Genomic DNA, 19,367 nt, shown 5'->3' on the forward strand with positions numbered 1-19,367 from the left:
TTGCCCATACAGCTGCAAGTGGTGAGGAATTAGGGCAGACCCTTCTGATCAGGTCCCATCCTACAACATAGAACTCCTATGCAAGTGAAAATAAGATAAAATAAATGACAGCAAAGCACGGTTTGATTATCTTGGGAATAGACTAGCTACAAATGCACAATCCTGGTATTACTAGGAACACTGGACAATTTCTTTTCCTCCTCAGTGCTATAAGCTGCAGCATTTCCAGGCCTTGGACTTTCCTCCTGTTCTTGCCACACAGCAGCCCAAACCTCCTTCCTTGGATGGAAAATATACAGATTCTGCTGATTTTTGGACAGGCAGGAAGTGATGACCTTGCCACGCCACCAAATGTGTTGATTGTACAATTAACCTACTGCCTGGAGTCTAGATCCTAGTTGAACAGCAATATCCCATATCTGTGAAAGAATTGGCAGCTTTACTGGAATTTCTGGGTGACATTCTAGCAAAAGGATTTATTTTCCGTCCTTTGTCTCCTGGATCTCTGCCAACATTTTTTGTAAAACTCCCTTGAGAGTTATGCATGATAGACTTCTGAACCATTAGGGATTAGTAACCCACTGCCTCTTATTTTGGACCTGGTAGGTTACCTTTAGAAGACACGTTTCATTGTATTGAAACTGCAGCTTGATTTGGATGAAAGAGAGTCATGAACACTTAACAGTCTTTGACGTTATGAGATGTCTGAATACCCAAAATGCCTCTAGGACTTTCTAATTGTGCCACAATTTTTGCCAGATTCATGAATTCTTTTCAGATATTTTGAACAACAAGTATGTTATAGCTTACGTAGATGACATTCTGATTTTTTTTTTTCAAAAGACCCTTGCCTGTATTTTATTCATGTTAGAAATATGCTAGAACTCCTATGCAAACACAATTAGGCTGAATTGAAATAATGTGCACTTGAGAAGGCTGTCAAATCTTGTTGCCTCATGTGATGTCCATTAGGCTAACACTGTCCCTGTTAAGCTAGCTGGTGTACCCCAGACACTCTTCTTCTCCAGACCGTGATCTTGGATCATAATTCTCAATTTACATTCCTGTTCTGGAAAGCCCTCTTCCAATTACTAGGTATTCATACCCATCTGTCATCACCCAGAGACAAATGGCCAGACAGAGGAAACCAACTTTGTACTAGAACAATATTTGTGTTGCTTTGAGTTCTGTCAACAAGACAACTGCCCAGACTTGTTGCCATTGGCAGAATTTGCATATAACATCTGTCTTCATTCCTTCATCAATATGTCTCCCTTCCAAACAGTTTATGGGCAAACCTTTACTGCTTGTCCTCCAAAACTCCTCTCTCTGTGGTACCTCTAATTTTTTTCCAAGAGCTACAATCAGCACAACCTCTCATAAGAAAACAGCTGGATTTGGCCAAGATGCCGTATACACAGGCAGCAGACTTGCATAGACAAGAAGGCGCAAGAATTGCTGTGTTTACCTTCCTCCTGCTTGGCCAAAAAACCGGACACAAAGTTGTTGGATCCTTTTCTGCGCCAATTGACCCAGTTGTTTTCCTATTCCAAAGCAAATTTAGGAGGATCCTGTGGTGCTTACCTTATGGAACATCATTGCCTCATCCCATCCTGAAGCGAGGCTGGCTCCATCCTTGTTAACTTTTCCCAGGACCCTCAAGACTTGGCTATGTCATCAGATTTGGTCCTAGGGCAGGGGTTCTCAACCTTGGCAACTTTAAGACTTGTGGACTTCAACTCCCAGAATTCCTCAGCCAGCAAAGCTGGCTGAGGAATTCTGGGAGTTGAAGTCCACAAGTCTTAAAGTTGCCAAGGTTGAGAACCCCTGTCCTAGGGAGTGGCTCCATTGTTGTTAATATCTGTCATTCTCTCTTTGTCTTTTTAAATTGTTGATAATTTTTTATCTTATTGTTTTTTAAAGATTTTATTGTGTGCTGCCCTAAGTTACATATAAATACGACGAATGAATGAATTGCAATTGCCCGCTTCCATGAAAATACATTCGGTGTTTTGCTGCTTTCTTTGCATAATTAGCAGCGTGTACAGAGCTTTCAATAGAGTCATCTCTACAGCTTGTTGCTACATTTTGGAGAACACCATTGCAGTATACAGATATTTTTAATGGGTAATACCAAATAAAATTCATTGTGGTAGTCAAGTTGTAGTATAACCAAAGTGTGGCTAACCATTACCAAATCTGACAGGCTCATAAGTGCTCTCAACTGGATGCAAATAGTAATTATGTAAATGCACTCCTTGCCATAACCATTCTCTGTGAATCCAGTGACTGGAGAATCTAGGAGAACTAAACTGCAGACACAATCCTTTGAGGAAGGGCAAACATATTCCAAACAGAGTTAAGTTTCAGTCCCTTTATTGACCAACTGTACTTCTATCTTAATCAGGATTTAACATTAGATTTTTTACTCTTGTCCAGCCCATTATCAAACATAGCAAATGTTCGGCAGTACTGATTGCTTCCTTAAAGTAGAACAAGGTAGTCCTTGTATGGGGCCTCCACCAAAGCAACCATGCAATGGCCCGCATGCCACCAGAGACGGCTCTGTGTGCCGCCTGTGGCACGTGTGCCATAGGTTCGCCACCACGGGCTTAGGGTGTTTCTGGGTCCTTCTAGGTTGGGAACTATGTTCATTACTGCCTCAGGATGACCATGCCTTTATATCATAATTGCAGGGATGCTGCAATTTAAGATGAAAAGGGATGCAATTTGCCCCTCATTCGGCCTGCCTGGCACTTTCCAAAGCTGGAAGAAACTTCTGTGCGCGTGCAACCCATGCACAAAAGTCTTGCTTCATGTTGACAGTACCTCACTGAAAACCTGTTCTTAGTATGGCAAGTACTCAAGGAGATGATGGAGAATTGAAGCAACATGATTGTTTTATTTTTAAAAGCACACAGGGACCCATATTGTAATCCCACTTCAAGAAGTTCCTTTGCTTGAATGGTCAGAGCAAAGGACCTCCTCAAAGGCCCGTACAAGCGTATTAATAACCACTCTCATTTTTTCTTCTGAAGTGCCTTTAGACTCATTGGATAAAACTTAGTCAGTGTTATAATTTGTTTATTTGCCTTGGCCATCTGTGGTGCTACAAAACCTCTCGAGGCATCTAACAGAATAAAACAGAATAATCTTAACTGGTATGACTGCTACTTTAGATGCTATGCTTTTAAGTATGAACAAGTTACTGGTTTTATTTATTTATTGGATGCATTTAAAAAAGCAAAAAAAGTTTTTTTTTAAAAAACCCAGAACAATAAAAACATAAGTAATAATTTGAAAAATGAGGTAACCTCAGATTTATAGGTCCTTTTCAGACACTGTGGTTTTGGCTTTATGGTATAAAAGGCAGGAAAAAAAAATAGACCTTTAAAATATTTTCTTTGTCTCCTGGCTTTAACACCGCATTTACGGACTTTTAAAAACCAGCTGCCTCTTTTATTTGAAACAAATTATTATGGTTCACTATTGATTTTGAGCCAATTTGATATGACTAGTAGCTCTTCGTAATGTTGAATAGTAATAGGTAATATTAAAGTATCAAGGCTGTCACAAAGAGGAAAAGAGAACACATTTTACAGACACTGTAAACTGCTTGTTCCTGGCTTAATAAATTATTATTGCCATGAATGAATGTTTAGTTTGCCCAAATGACTTCAGATATTCCAAAGAAAGACATTTCACAGTTCTGAAGCAATGACCAAAGAAACGATCTCCCTGTTGTCATTGTGCAAACTTGCTGCATGACCTAGACCAGGCCAACACAACATATGGCTTGTGGGCCACATGCAGTTTTGTGCAGCCAACCACATTTTTTTTTACCATTAAGTAAAACAGTAAATTTACAGGCACTGCTGCTGAGTACTTCCAAACCTTGCTGCTCCGCTAGCCACAGAACAGCTGATCAGTACTCCAGATATTTCTTCACAGCCCACAAGGATTTTTAATTTATCAACGTGGCTCTTTCCTTGGGCACATTCTGCAAGACAGGCTTAGACTTTATTTTCTGAGTAACTTGTCCAGGGAAACTTTGTCTTTTGGGTAGGACAGAGCCAGAATTTAAAATGTTTGTATTTCCACGATTGAATTTCTAGGAGTTGTGGGTTTGTGTCCATTGATCAGTACTGTGTGATTCCCCCAGCCCTTCCTTTTGTTAGGAAGCTGTTCCCTAAATAATGGGAGTTCACAGAGTTTGTGCTTAATCTGGTTCTTAGCCACATCTCTGTTTCTCAACAAGGAGCCCATCCATCTCTCTCTTCCAGTCTCTGCCGAAACCACCTATATTCTTTAATCTCTGAACCCTGGGTTTGTTTGTTTTTTGTCCCTTGTGGCTTTGGCCAATTGTTTGTTTTATACAGATGTTTCTATATGTGTCTTTGAAAGGGTGACCAGTGCTTGAATAACTTAGTCCTTTCTGTTCTCTCTGGAAGTTGAGAAAGAAGAAGAAGTTATACTGAGTGGAAAAGGACTTGATGGCTACAGTTGTCCATGTAAAGGACATTATGTTAACTTTAGTCTTCCTATTTTTAAAACATCCACAGAACACATAGTAAAAACTGATTTAGAAGAAGAATATGCAAATAGTTTTGATGGTCTAAAGCTACTTTATTTTGTAATAATCCTTTTATATTTATATTTATATTTAATCTTTGTCAATAATCTATTTGAAGTCTTTCTAAATTAAAGTAACAAACATATAAAAATGTGCATGTGAAAAATATGGTTCCTATATGACTCTATAATATATGATATCCCCTTTTTATAAACAAAGCAAACTATGATCTCTATATGCCAGCTGTGAAGAACATATCTGCAGCATTTAGCCAGCCATGACTGATCTCAAAAAGATAAATAGTCAGCCTCAGTAGTACTTGGAAAGGTGACCACCAGGAAATCTCATGAAGGTAGAATAAATCAGAAGAAGGCAACGGCAAACTTTTTCTATACTGTGCTTAAGAGAACTGCATGGCTTCTTCTATGTCATTGCCAGGAATCAAGGTCAACTAGAAGAACACTATTATTTTAATTACCACTTAGCTCAGAGGAAGGGGGCATTAAATGAAATTATCTGCCTCTGTATAGCCTTAAGGGACCACATTCTCCTCTGCAATTTTCATTTTTTTCTGTCATTCTAATATACGTCATGAAAAATCTTAACATTTATTTCTGCAGAGCACAAAGTAAAGCGTGTACAATATTTAGCATTTATTGGGACCATTGTTAGATATAAATCTAGAATATTTATACTGATGCCCAGAAGTTATCTTAAATTGTGGCAAGACTAAAAACAACTGTTTTCCAAAAGTTTTCTCCATCACAGATAACCACAAGATTGTTCAGCTCAAGACAATTTGCCATATATCAGCAAGATATTATAAATCCCTGTTATCTCTTCTCTAAATTGGGATATAAGGTAGAAAAAGTTAGGGTTCTGATCTGAAACTCCTAGGTTGAATTCAGTAAATGCTCAGAAGTGCCTTTCGGCCTTAAATTCTAGAAGTATAGTTTCCATCTCCTTAGCTACTATTTTGGTAGTAGACCTCAAAATTAGATGCTAATGTTATTCTCTGTGTTCTTTACATAATAGAATCTATCTTCTCCTGGATTCTGGACTTCCTTGGAACCAAGGAATGATAGTGTGTCTTTCCAGATGATTCTATCTGTAAACTTACATCAGGCATTCAGATTCCTGCCACCCACAAATGTGCATTATATTTCTTTCAGTCTTTTCTCCCTCTTGCTGTTGCATGCAGTACAGCACTTTGTGCAAACGCTACAGACTGAATGATTCAGTCCATCCACATGAATTCTCAAACCATCCTCTTATTGTAAAATGTAAATAATTTTCAGAAAACAGTATTCTGCTTTCCTGCTCATTGACCAAGGATCTTATAATTCCCGTTAACACTTCTGATAGTGCTATTTTGGCCACCTGATCAGCCTTCTCAAACCAATGGGGCCTACAAGCTATGCTGACTATATACAATGGGAGATTATATCTGGTGCCTCCCAAGACCACCAATTCTAACTCCTTTTTCCTAGTTCATTTGTGTTTATGAAAAGATTATAGTTATACTTAAGTGGCCTTCCCATGGGAATAACTGCTACTGGGTCAGCCTTGGAAGTGAAAGTTGAATTTGGTTAAAATGAATTGTGTTTGCTGGGAAAAAAGACAGAAAGCAGTATTTTTCTGCGGTGTAAGAAAGATGAAAAACAACATCAGGATTTCAGAAATCTATAGACTAGACTGGAAAGTTTAAAAAAAAACAACTTCCCAGACAAAGGCAGTGGCATATAACGGTCATATTATTGCCAAAACAAATTGCACGGACTTTGAAGAAGACTTATCTTTTATCAGTCCAAATTGTGATTTCAACAGAAGCCTTTGCCTGATGAAGTTCAACAGAAGAAAGGTTTGATCCCATTGACTGACTTTCACATACTTTTTTTCATTTAAATGAAACAAAGAGAAAGTAAAAAAAAAGCCTTTAGCTATGTTTGCCAACTTGCTACCCGGAAGCAAGGGAAACTCCCTTTGGGACTAGCATAAGAGTCAACCCAAAATATCTATGTTGTTCTTTTTTGCAAAATATCTGCAGCAGATACAGATTCCCAGGCATAAATGTGGATGGTACTTATGGCATATTTCTAGCAAAGATATGTGGTTACTTCATAGAGGGAGTAATAGAATGATGATCTGCACTTTGAGTGATTCCCTGAGCTGCCAGCTCTACCTGGCTCCTGTTTTTAAATGTTCTTCTCACGATCATTTTGAAAGCTCCAGCTTGTTCCTCTTCCTCAACCTGGTGTTCTTTGTTTCAGTTTGGTATTTGTTGCAATGCTTTGAGTGTTGATATGCAGTAGTTTCCTTCGGAAGTATGTTCTGAATCTCATTCTTAGGTAAACATTAAGTGAAGCTAATTGCTGACACAAGGAAACTTTAATCCAAATTTCATCCATACCTTGTTTAAAAAAAGGCATTTTGGACAATCATTATATTCTAGAAATGAGCCTTCACTTCACCTAGAACCTGTCATTCTTGTGCTCTTCAAACTTTGCTATGTTTAGGTGGGGGTACATGCCAATTTGAATGTCTTAAACTATTGCCATAATGTTTCTATGACATATATAAAGTGGATTCGTGTATAAGATGGATCTGGATCTGTAGTTGATTAATAGCTAAGCTGTTGTATATCTATATTTGTTTGCTCTGCTAATTATTATTTTTTTCTTTTTCCAATGAAGCATTGACAGTAAGATTCATCACCAAGCGATTTATTGGTGATTATGACCCTACTCTAGGTAAGTTTAGTTACTTGCTCTGTCAAATCAGTGGATTAATTTGTACTTTTTGATGATCAACAGCAGTTACTGTTAATATTGGATCTCAGATCAAAAATATTTAGTGAGAAAACAGAGCCCTGGTTCAAAATCTCACCCCTCACCTCTCTAAATAGATCTAGAAAAGCCTGCTGCCTAAGGCCCAAAGAGCTATTGGCTGCCAATCATTTTCAATCATGCTGAGCTAGATAGACGCATTATACAAAATTCTTAATTTAAATATGAAATGTGTTTAATCAAGATTAGGTTTTTATAATGTAAAAATGGATTATTTGACAGATCTTATAGCAAATGTGATGCTGTTTGTTACTATTTATTTCTCTTCTGTTAAAAATATCCAAAGTGGTATATAGCTTAATAAAAAAAAACTAGAAACATCAAAAATAAAATCATCAGTAAAATTATTTGGTATACTTTAGAAATCCTATTGAAGCAAGAGGTGTGTTTGGTGACGAAAGCTGCAGAGACAGGATCAGACAAATTTCACTAGGAGAGCATTCCAGATTTATGACCCCACCATAGAATTATCAGTATAATCAAACTACATATATAAGGTTGCTCTAGTGAGATGGGTGGCATATACATTTAAGAAATAAAGTAATAAAATAAGTAATAAATAAATGCTAACTAGTCAGATCAAATGGTCAGTGATGATACTTGACTCTGCTGCCATCTTGCCTTCATTGGTCAAGTTTACATAACTTAGAACAGCTTTCTGCAAACTTGGTGCCTTTCAGAGAGGTCAAAAGATAAATCTCCATCAACCCCTTGCCTTACACTCATGAGAAGAGGAATTCAACTCATTTGAAAGGTGCCAATTGGAGAAAGCTGTTATAGGAAGTACATATTCATAGGTCCAGTTAATTGAAGTTCAGGTGAATTGCAGTCCTGTAATTTAAGACTTGTCTCTTTGGATCAGGTGAGACTCTTACTTTATTTCACCTTTTGGTTTCGCTAAGTGACCAATCAGAGTGCTCCCAAATGGAGACATATTCTTCTCCTCCTACCATTGTGCCCCTAATAGTAGTATTTGGGTATTTGGAAAATCGTGTCCCAAAGACAATTCTAAATCTTCAAGATTGAGAATCTTTGACAGACTTATCCACCATGAATTTACTCAATTCCTATTACCATATCTTGTGGTAATGAATTCCATAGTTTAATTGTGTACTATGGAATTTCTCAATTTTCTGCATGCTTATATAATTTTATATGCCTTAATCACATCTCCCTTCAGTGGGTCTCAACTCCCCACGGTGTACAATCCCAAATATTCTAGCCATTTCTTTTAAGGGAGCTATCTGATCATTTTGGTTGCCCTCTTCTGCATTTTTTCCACCCTATTATATTTTTCAAATATCACAATGAGAATTATACACAGTATTTCAAATATTGTCATATTCATAAATCTCTTATAAAACCATTATACTGTTGGCAGTTTTATATTCAGTTCTTTTCCTAATGATCCCTAGCCTGGAATGTATGTGCCTTCTTCACAGCTGCCACACACTGAGTCAACATCTTAATTGAATAATCTATTATGACTCCCCATCTATAATAGTAACAAAAACAACAACTGGAACACTACTTGAACACCATCAGACTGACAAAATCACCATCAATTAATTGCAAAAGGCAGCTTTACTTGGAACAGCTTACATCCTGCGACATCAAACAACAACATCTCCCTATCCCAGGTCCTTGGAAAGAAATTGATAAAAATGTCAAATCCAGTGTAAAAACCTGGCTGACTGTGGGACCAATCATAATAATATAAATGTATGACACCCTGACTCCCAACTACTCTTTTTCCTATATAGTTACAGTTTAAACTGTAAGAGTCTTGGTGGTGCAGTGGTTAGAATGCATTATTGCAGGCTAACTCTGCCCACAGTCTGGAGTTCGATCCTGAAGGGCTCAAAGCTGACTCAGCCTTCCATCCTTCCAAAATCAGTAAAATGAGGACCCAGATTGTTGGAGGCAATATTGTAAACTGCCCAAAGAGTGCTGTAAAGCACTATGAGGTGATATATAAGTCTAAGTGCTATTATAATCCATCATTATATATGTGCAATTATCTTTCTTTGCCCCAATGTGCAATATTTACTGTATTCTTCATTGGTTGTTTTGTTTGATTATTCATCAGCTGAAAAGACCCTTCTAAAGCTCTTCACGCTTCCTTGCAGGTTTCACTGCTCTGAATCATCTAAAACCATGGCCAGCTCACTATTTATTCTAAATAGGGATCATTTATGAACTGTTGAAAAACATCAGTCCCAATACAGACCTTTGAGGCCTCCACTCTTGCTTTCCTCCACTTAGAAAGCTGGTCATGTATTCACATCTTTTGCTTTCTGTGTTTTAACCAGCTAGCAATTCATAATAGGATAGGTTCTCTCTTATTCCACAACAGATAAGCTAAGTTAGGAAACTTTGATGAGAAGCTTTGTCAAGACGTTATTGAAAACTCATTCTCATTCTATAATTTATTGGATCTTCACTTGGTCCTTTTTTAAAAAAAAATATGGTGTAACACTGGCTACCTTTCAGCCTTTGGACACTAAGCCTAACTAGAAAGGCCAGTTACGTATTGTTGCTGTGAGGTCAACAATTTCAAATGTGAATTCTTAAAAGAACAACTATTTTGGGGGGGATATCGTCAGGACCTAATGATTCATTACAATATTGCCCTGCAAGATGTCCTAGAATTTTCTCAGTTTTCTTTGGTGGTTACAATTTCTTCCCTGAAAAATTAGTATAGAGTCAGGTCCACATCTTCTATAATAAAGGGTGATGCAACAAATCGAATGCTGTAGGGTGCTTATTTTAGCTCTGATTTTTGCACGTTTAGGCCGTGATTATCATGTTTTCATTTAGCTTTCAGGCTAGCAGTCTTCTACCTAGCTATGTTTTTTTTCCATTTTTGCAGTGAATTTGAAAGTAATTCATAGAAAATTAGACTAATACTCATTGTGCCCTACTTTTCCCTCAATTTTACTTCCTTGCTTTGTTATAACCATGAAAGCATTCCTCAGAAAAGTAAAAGCTGCTCTTTAGATAACTACGTTGAATACAGTAAGGGTTCAGATATTTTAAATTTAGCAGCAAAGAAGCTTGCTGTGAAAACTGGAACATCTTCAGGGAGGTGCTTTAATTAACAATTATAGTTTGGGAAACACTCCCGGGAAACATTGCTATATGGAAGTAGCAAGGCAAAATCCATGGCTGGAATTACTACATTTTGAGATGATTTTGATAGATATCTTTTCTAGGTGGAGAGCAACATTTTGTGAACTGTAAATCCCACAGGCTTCCCAGATAATTACTGAACATGTCTCCATTAGTTTTTTTTTAAAAGAAATTGTCCTACTTTGGGGTTGGGGGGACCCTAAGCACTTTTTTTTTTCTTTTTATCTTTTCTAGCTCGGAAGGACATATTCCTGAGTGGTGAACCCCACTGAATATTAAAGAGATAGAGACATATTTCCAAATAAACTTTCATCAAATATTTTTAGCATACCACACATTTAATTATTTGGAGGGTGCTAGGAATGGAATCTGAAATCTCTCCCCATTTTTTTTAGTAGTAATGAATAATTAGGAGGTAAAGAATAAAGCCAAAAGTGGATATTACGCTTAGGCAGAATATGGCAGTTCCCCTCCTTTATCCACACTCTTAAATACAGTACCAGCCTCTTTGTTTGGAGGAAAAGAAGAATGCCTTTAGGGCCAAGATGAATGAATGTGACTTGTAGTGGCCTGGTCATGTGGAATTCAGAAGGCAGAGATGAGAATTCAATAAAGAACAAAGTGATTGGAAAGAAAGATGGCTTTGAGGCATGTTTTTTTTCTTAAGCAGGTAAACTTTCTGCCTTTCTCCTACTGAGTTCTGACAGGGCCTCATTTTATAGCACTATTGACATGCTTTCTTTTTAAGCCTATGGCAAACATTTCTGGTACCTTCACAGATTCTCCATGCTGAGTGCAGAATTGCTTCACTGAGGCAAAAGGACAGCTCAGTAGCTCATTACATTTTTGCAGTCACATTTCTACCCATCCTCACTGCTGTTATGGTGCACCAGTGATGGTAGGATGAGAACTGGTGCTCCATCCTCACCTAACATACTTCCCTGTCTCCTTTATCGCCTCCATATTCTGCATTTCCATCCACAAGATGGGGCCTCCTTTTGCTTTTTTTCCTCCTTATGAATACCAGAGGGATTTATGTGCACTTTTATTGCTTTTATGCCTTCATATCAAACCATTTGCAGAATGATTTCCCAGATGTTTCCTTACTCAGTTTTGCACTTGTTATGCTCTAAACCTAGTCCCTTATGAACAGTGGCCACCCATTCCTCTTTTCCCCCTCTATTTAGCTTCCTTCAATTATGTCTTAACCCTTATTTCCATAATATATAAACATGATGCCGTGGTTGTGTTTCTCCAGTACTATTTGTGCCTACATTTTGGTGAATTCTCAGGAATGTCACCAGCACCTCCTCAAGCCATGGTATTCCCATGCTATGTTGTTCTCTCGTTCAGCATAAGGATATATAATTTGTTTAGGCTGAGGACTACACTTGACATTTGAATGGTACGTTAATATTAATAATAGCAGCCTGGCCAGGACAAAACATAAATTATACCAAATTAAATAAACCTCTAAATGAGTTAAATACATTTAATATGATTTGAGTCATGTATTTAAAATAACTTAATGGAAACAGTTAGAGGACATCTGGAGGCCATGTCAGGTATTTTTTTTAAAAAATATAAAAGTAGAAGTTTTTATTATGACATTGTTCTGTCTGTGCCACTCTTCCTAAGTCTCACTAGTTTAAGTATACAGCTAAACCTGTGGTAAAAAAAGACCACTTCTTTGTCCAGTAAGCTTTATCATCTGATGATTTGTATTTTTGTATATTACCATAAATATACCAAAGATTATTGTATCAAACTGTTAGAAATGTCTAGAAATATGCAATCCTAAGACTTATTAAAGGCCAAATGTATCTTTCGGATTAGACTTCTCCCACTTGATGCCCATCAGATGTGTTTGACTACAATGCCTATCATGTCTCAGATAACTTGGGAGTAAAGAAAGGTTGGAGACAGACCGTCAAAGACTTCTTGTGGAATAAAAAAAGTGTTATTTTTAAGTTTGCTTTCTCACACAATGTTTCTGTTCTACAGAGATGATTTACAGGCACACAGCAGTCATAGATGGAGAGATGGTTCATTTTGAAATTCTTGACACAGCAGGGCAGGTATGGTTTTAGTGGCTTCATTGTTAAAAAAAGTGGGGGGAATGGTACTGTAGAAATGAAAAAGTACTGCAGTGGGCACTGAAAATGTCAGGGGGCAGGAGCAATTCCCCTGTAAGAAAAGTTACACCTTTGGCCTATGTGGGAGGTAGGTATGGATCACTCTTTCTCTGAACATTAACGAATCAGAAATGAATACAGTATGTTACAAATTAAAGGGATAGATAGATAGATAGATAGATAGATAGATAGATAGATAGATAGATAGATAGATAGATAGATAGATAGATAGATAGATAGATGGATGGATGGATGGATGGATGGATGGATGGATGGATGGATGGATGGATAGATGGATAGATGGATAGATAGATAGATATAGATAGATATAGATATAGATATAGATATATAGCGATATAGATATAGATATATGTATTTGGGTTATAGATTATATTATATTCATAATACATGGTGTTTTAGATGCATTTGTCCCTAATAATATGTTGTTTTATTGTTATTAACTATAATGTCCTTTTTAAAATGTATGCAATTTGTATGGAGCATAATAAATCTAGTAAACTCCAAGATTAGCACTTCTGCCATGACAGTCTTATAAATGAGCAGATCTTTTAATCATAATAGAAAAAAGCAAAGCAACATGAAGCAACATTTATTTCCCATTTATTTGTCAAGGTATATGGATATATATACATACATACATACATACATACACACACACCACCTTTATTTTTTACAAATAACTCAAGGTGGTGAACATATCCAACATATCCTCCTCCTCCTCCTATTTTCTCCATAACAACAGTCCTGTGAGGTGAGTTTTCTCCCTATAGATCAGGGGTGTCAAACGTGCAACGTCATGTGACGTGTCGCGACATATCGTGACTTTTTTGCCATTGCTGGCAATGGGGTGGGCATGGTTTCGCTATGATGTATCTGGCCTGAAGGCCTGCAGTTTGACACCCCTGCTATAGATAATGGTTTTGGTCACAGACATAAGCTTAGCCATGATAAAACCATGGAGTAAGTAGAAAAGAAATAACAGGTAAGATGTGATAAACAAATCCCAGAACATTCACATCTTTAGGGGAAAGAAGAAATGGGAACACATAAGATGTTGTGTAAGGCTGAGTATAAGAAATTAGAGTGGATTTAGAAATAAAACTCTTCATGTGACAGAAAGAAGCAGTACCTTTGCAAATATTAGAAGATGGGAAGATTTCAATAGTAAAATCTAATGGTTTCCCACCAAGATGTTTTGGGCAGAATAGCTAAAGAATGCCTGTCTGTTGAAAGTTAAAAAGGAAAATGGAAAAATTAAGGGTACTTCCCTTATTGAGTTCTTACTGCAATGTCCAAATTTGGAATAGAGAGAGACAAAATATAATAGGAATTTGTAAACATCAGTGAAGCTTGTTGTGGCTACACAGGTTGCCTCTCTGCACTTTGATCAATGGGTTGTTCCTTGTTAAGATGCCCCAAAGGCTTTCTGGCACAGGTACCGAGGTTATTAATTACAACAGTTTATAATGACATTAGTTCTAAAGAACCAAATCAAATCATGCAACTTTAGTTCCTAGGTGATCATTTTTTAATGCTACATGGTATTTCAAGAGAACATTCTTTCTTATTCTAAATTAAGCCCAGCCCTACCATTTTGGCAGCAGAAAAACTGTAATCCTTAAAGTAACAGGCCAAATATATGTAATTTGAATTAAATATGCATTCAATTATTGTCTATCTCAGGTAGCAGGATACTGTTAAGCAGTTGTTCGATTCTAACAGAATCCTTCAGTATATACTAGGATTTCTCAAATTTATTTATCTGGATGCCCATTTTTATTACTTTTTATGCATAAAAATGCAAATAAGCTTTTAAAGGGTCAGACTGATTGTCAGTTTCCTCTCTAATTAGGGTGTTGACAACAGTGTGGTGAAGGATAAAGAAAATAATTATTTGAATATTTTTCAAGCACTGAAGGGCTTTTCTGTTTGTTTAATAAAGACTGGTCTTGATCCATGGACCGCATTTAGGAAATGCTACGATTTATTAATAATCAAACTCACTTTCTAAGTATTAGCCTTGAGATAACGAAATGGCATTGTACAAATACCAAAAAGAAGGTAATGGTACATTTTGATAATTTGAATATAATGGGAGAAGAGCTGGATAGACTTGCCCTGTTGATTTCCATCCATTCACTTTACTTAAAGTCTCCTCTAATGGTACCATGAGGAATCATTAGGCTAAGAAAAATGGCAAACTCTGAAGAACCTCTTAGAAAAAAATGTTTTAAAAATCCTAAGTACTGGCCTCTACCAAATGACCCATCTAATATGCTCAGTAATTCCTCCAAGCTGAGTGTTGGAGGGAAAATAGAATAACAGAGTTGGAAGGGGCCTTGGAGGTCTTCTAGTCCAACCCCCTGCTCAAGCAGAAGACCTTATACCATTTCAGACAAATGGTTGTCCAAACTCTTCTTAAAAACCTCAAACTGGGGAGGGAAATGAAATGGAGTAGGTTAAATGAAGACTATATTTTGGGGGGACACACATTCTGCTTTAGAGAAGCATTGAATGGGAAGTGTTGATACTCTCTTTCTTGCACTGTGTATGTACCCGATCCTGTTTTCCCCGATAGACAAACACAGAAAATGTAGGCTGGGGGAGAAACCTGTGAAGAAAGACAGTTTGCAAGAGAGTCACAATAAGTGGAGGAAAGGTTGGATACTTTCTTACAGGGATACCCTTCTTTTCTGCTTTCCAACTTTGATTATCGCTGAATGTCTGACCCTGTCAGCTTCCCCTCTGGGAGCTGTCTGACTTCATATGTACAACTAGTATTTGTTACAACCAGTTGTGTAGATGAATTCTGATCTTCCATTAGAGAAAGCACCATTTTTATACTGATCTGTGTTTTCTCTTTCTGGACTAGGAGGAAGACTCTCTCCAAATTGAAGAAAAGATAAAGTGGGGAGATGGATTTGCAGTAGTTTATTCTGTCACTGACAGGTGTAGCTTTGATGAGGTGATGAGGCTGTGCTTTCTCATCAACCATATCCATTCTAGCCCAAAGCGGAACAGTGCTAGTGGAGAACCGCCGGTTGTGATTGTTGGAAACAAGAAGGACCTACAATTTGACCGAATGGTAACCTTTGAGGATGGAGAAAATCTCTCCAAGGCGCTGAAGCATCCTTTCTACGAGATCTCTACCAGGGACAGTTATGAAGAGACTGTGATGGTCTTCAACACCCTACATGGTGAGCTGATGAAGCAAGGGCATTTTTCCCCAGGGTCCTTCAAGAGGCGAGCATCATCTAAATTAATGGAAAAGATTCCCAAAATTCATGCCAATTCAAGTCTAACTTCAGCAGGCAGGAGTCTCAGCTTCAATTCATTCAGGGACTACATCCCAGAGTGAACATTTGTCTAAACTGTTGTACAGTGATGTTCAAAGCACACAGAGCCAGTTCGAGATAACAAGGGAGAGGTTGCAGAATTGGTAGCACAAAGGGCAAGAGGCCTGCACGTTGTTAGGAAAGCTTTTTTTTTAAAAAAAAAATATCCATCAAAATTGGAGTATCTGAGTTTGATCCTTAGCTGATAGCACAAGGCTATGTGATGCAACAGAATAACTTACTGGATGATACCAATGGACAATCTATATCTGAATTTTTATTTCCAAAACATATTTCTGAAAATCCAACCTAAAATTAATTATTCTTCCCCCCCCCCCCGTTATTGTCTCCTAACAATTAATATTCACAATCAATAACAGTAGCCTACAATCTCTGGCCCAAGGGGTTCCATTTAGCCAATGTGTCCAGTATATTTCACTTGGCCCATTCCACATACCCTCCCCTATGAATTTGTTTCTTCCACTTTAAACTAATTGAAGCCAGTAGCCATCTTAATGGCAGAAAATTCTAAAAGTAAGTGAGTTGTGGCGTGTTCTCCTATAGAGTCTTTTGAATTTGGATTTAAGAGCACCGTAAAGCACCATTGGGTTGGGCCCTTTTTATTTTCCCTTCAACAACAAGAAAAGCAGTCAACTAAATGTCTTTGCAAATGGAAATTCAGGTGCTGAATTCAACAATCGCTGAGCCGTGTTAAGTGTTGATCTATCTTTTATGTGGTTTACAACAGGGGTTGAAAAGGTCTTAGATATACTGTTATCTCTCTGGTTCTTACTATTGATCTGTCTTTTCCAACGAGCATATTATATGTGCATCTTTTACAGACTGATTAAGACCATTGTTATCATTTGTTTTGGATGGATGCAGTAAAAACCACCCTTAATTTAGTCAAATTAAATACTTAGCCCACTGAAAATGTTTGCTTGATCTACAGGCCTGGGTAAAAAGGGTGCTTTATTTGCATAAGAAGGTACAGTGAGATCAGACTTTGTGGCCAGAGGGAAGAGGTGAATTCAGAGAACTGGGCAAGTTTACAGGATCCTACAACTTAGTATTTAAATGCTCATTAAGTCTACTGCCAGGAAATTCCAGGTACTCTTTACCAGAGTAATTTGAATTCAGATAATTTAGGTGCTGTGGATAACAGGAGCCAAGAATGTGTTCACCTGCCTCCCCGCTTTTCAGATTTTGCTTGAAAATGTGAATATATGAAGCTGCCTCATGGGAAGGTCCTTCTAGGCTATGAGTTTCTACTTGGACAGATGGGAACTCTTTAACATCTCAGCTTCACTGTTCCTTGAGATGCTTTGGCAAATAACATGTTCCTTATTTAAAGAAAAATAACTGGAGAAATGCTTGAAGCATATATAATTTGCCACAGATCTACTGTCCCTCTTCAAGCTATTTTTTTCCCCCTCTGGCAGCTTCCATCTACTAGGCCAATACGTTGTTCAGACTCCCAGGCACCTGCTGTTCTGGAGGGCGAGATGACAGATTAGTTGGTTCAGTTTGTTCCCTAAGGCTCCTACGTGGCTTCTCTGCATTGGAAAACAGCCGCCTGCTCACTACCTACTACTCACTTCTTTATAGTGGTTGGTGTGGCTTTTTTGCAACGCAGCACACAGAAACAAAAAGACCTGTGTCTTAAACATGCAGATATTTTACATACACACTGAGGGATGCTCTGTATTTCTAAAAATAATAAATATGTCTGTACTAATTTCTCTGGCTCTTGATTACTATCCAATCCAGTTAGTTCTCGAGGTTTTGGGTATGCTTTTGCTTTGACACTGTGTGGCTTTATGGTTACAATTTGTTTTGTAGAATGATTATACTTAACTATTAACTAAAATCTCTACCTATGAAGAAAGAATAAGCATATGTATTTTAACATACACACTTTGGGAATGTTACAGAGATCATGAAAAAAGAATGAAAATGTGACAAATCAATAAATGAGAAATTAAGTAAAGCAGCCTTATCCAAATAGTAGTTAGATGCCAGAATTCTGTGCTATTGAGTTTATAGCTATTCTAGCACCCAGATTTTAAAAAAAAAACATCCAGTTAATGTGCATGGCTTTTTATTATGATCAAAATTTCACTGCCTCCATTCTGAGGTATTTCATGGACTGCTGTCCACAATAGCATAAAAATTATGTGAACAGCATCATAACATGCATTTTGTTTAATTGCACATTTCATAGATTCTTGAATGGTTCCCATAAAAACTATTTCCAGCCTTTGAGTGAAAGAATCTTCCAGATCCAGATGTTTTCCATTTCAGTCATGCCATTCGCACTAATCCTTTGTGGCTTCAGTGGAAATAAGGAAATCTCATATGCTATCAAACCCATCCTGCTGGTGGCATAAATAAGGAAAAGAATTGATGCTTTTGTTATGAGGTCTGGGAGTTGTCAGTTAGTAATTTGATTTAAAAGTTCAACAAAGCTCCCTTTGTTAAACAGTGTCATTTGACTGGACCCAAGAAGTGGTCCTTCTCTGTTGCAATGGCGGTCCTCTGCTCGGGAACACCACTATCCTAAGGGCGCCTATGGCTCCATTGTGATGGTATTTCAAATGTCTGTGAAAACCTGCCAAGCCTTGGGGAAAGGTGGGTGTTGAGCCTATTGGTTGTTTTTCTTTATATTGATTTTCTCCCCTTTATGCATGCAAGGTTCTTTTTCTATGTTTTATGTTTTTTTTCTTTCTTTTAAAATTCTAAGCTGCCCATAGTCACCTGGAACAGGTGACTTCTACCTGTCATAAAACAAATAAAGTTGCACTTAAATCCCATTGAAATCAGTCTGAAAAACTAGTTAATAATCTTTCATATTGATTTCAATTGAACCCATATGCAAATAACTAATACTGGGCCGTTATGTGCATGTTTATTTCACTTATTTTTATAGGATGAATGAGTAAAATGAAATAGAAACAAACCCTTTTATTATTAAAGTTAACAGTAAAAGTGAACATAGTATTTATCTTCTGTAGTTTTTAGCTCAGTAATAATGATGTGGGTTAGAGGTCTGGCTCCCTCCTCCCCTTTCTTCCAAAGTAATCAAAGAAAACATAAGTATGAAATACTGTAGATGTTTATTCAGAGGAAAGTCTTGTACAGCAAATGAATCATCAGTGCAGGTCTCAGAAAATAAAAAGAAACACTGTTCCATTTTTTTTTAGTCTGGAAACATTAGTTGTTATGTTCCCAATTTGTAATATATGCTTGTAAACGGATGTTTCTGCAATATAATATTATATCTCTGTCTGCTGTTTGGGAATTTTATGTTTCTCAGACAAGGGTC

At 37.3% G+C, this 19,367-nt stretch overlaps 1 protein-coding gene across 1 annotated transcript in view; it reads left to right on the forward strand.

The window, feature by feature from the left end:
* LOC107288324 (ras-related and estrogen-regulated growth inhibitor-like) overlaps positions 1–16,167 on the forward strand; it is a 22,782-nt gene extending 6,615 nt beyond the window's left edge. The window contains exons 2-4 of the mRNA XM_015816933.1: positions 7,267–7,323; positions 12,556–12,629; positions 15,580–16,167. Coding sequence (XP_015672419.1) covers positions 7,267–7,323; positions 12,556–12,629; positions 15,580–16,065 — 617 coding nt within the window. The 3' untranslated portion in view covers positions 16,066–16,167. The remainder of the gene's footprint in view (positions 1–7,266; positions 7,324–12,555; positions 12,630–15,579) is intronic.
* Positions 16,168–19,367: the final 3,200 nt, after the last annotated feature.

Source organism: Protobothrops mucrosquamatus, unplaced genomic scaffold, assembly GCF_001527695.2.
Source record: "Protobothrops mucrosquamatus isolate PMUCROS unplaced genomic scaffold, P.Mucros_1.0 scaffold530, whole genome shotgun sequence".
Taxonomy (NCBI): Eukaryota; Metazoa; Chordata; class Lepidosauria; order Squamata; family Viperidae; genus Protobothrops; species Protobothrops mucrosquamatus.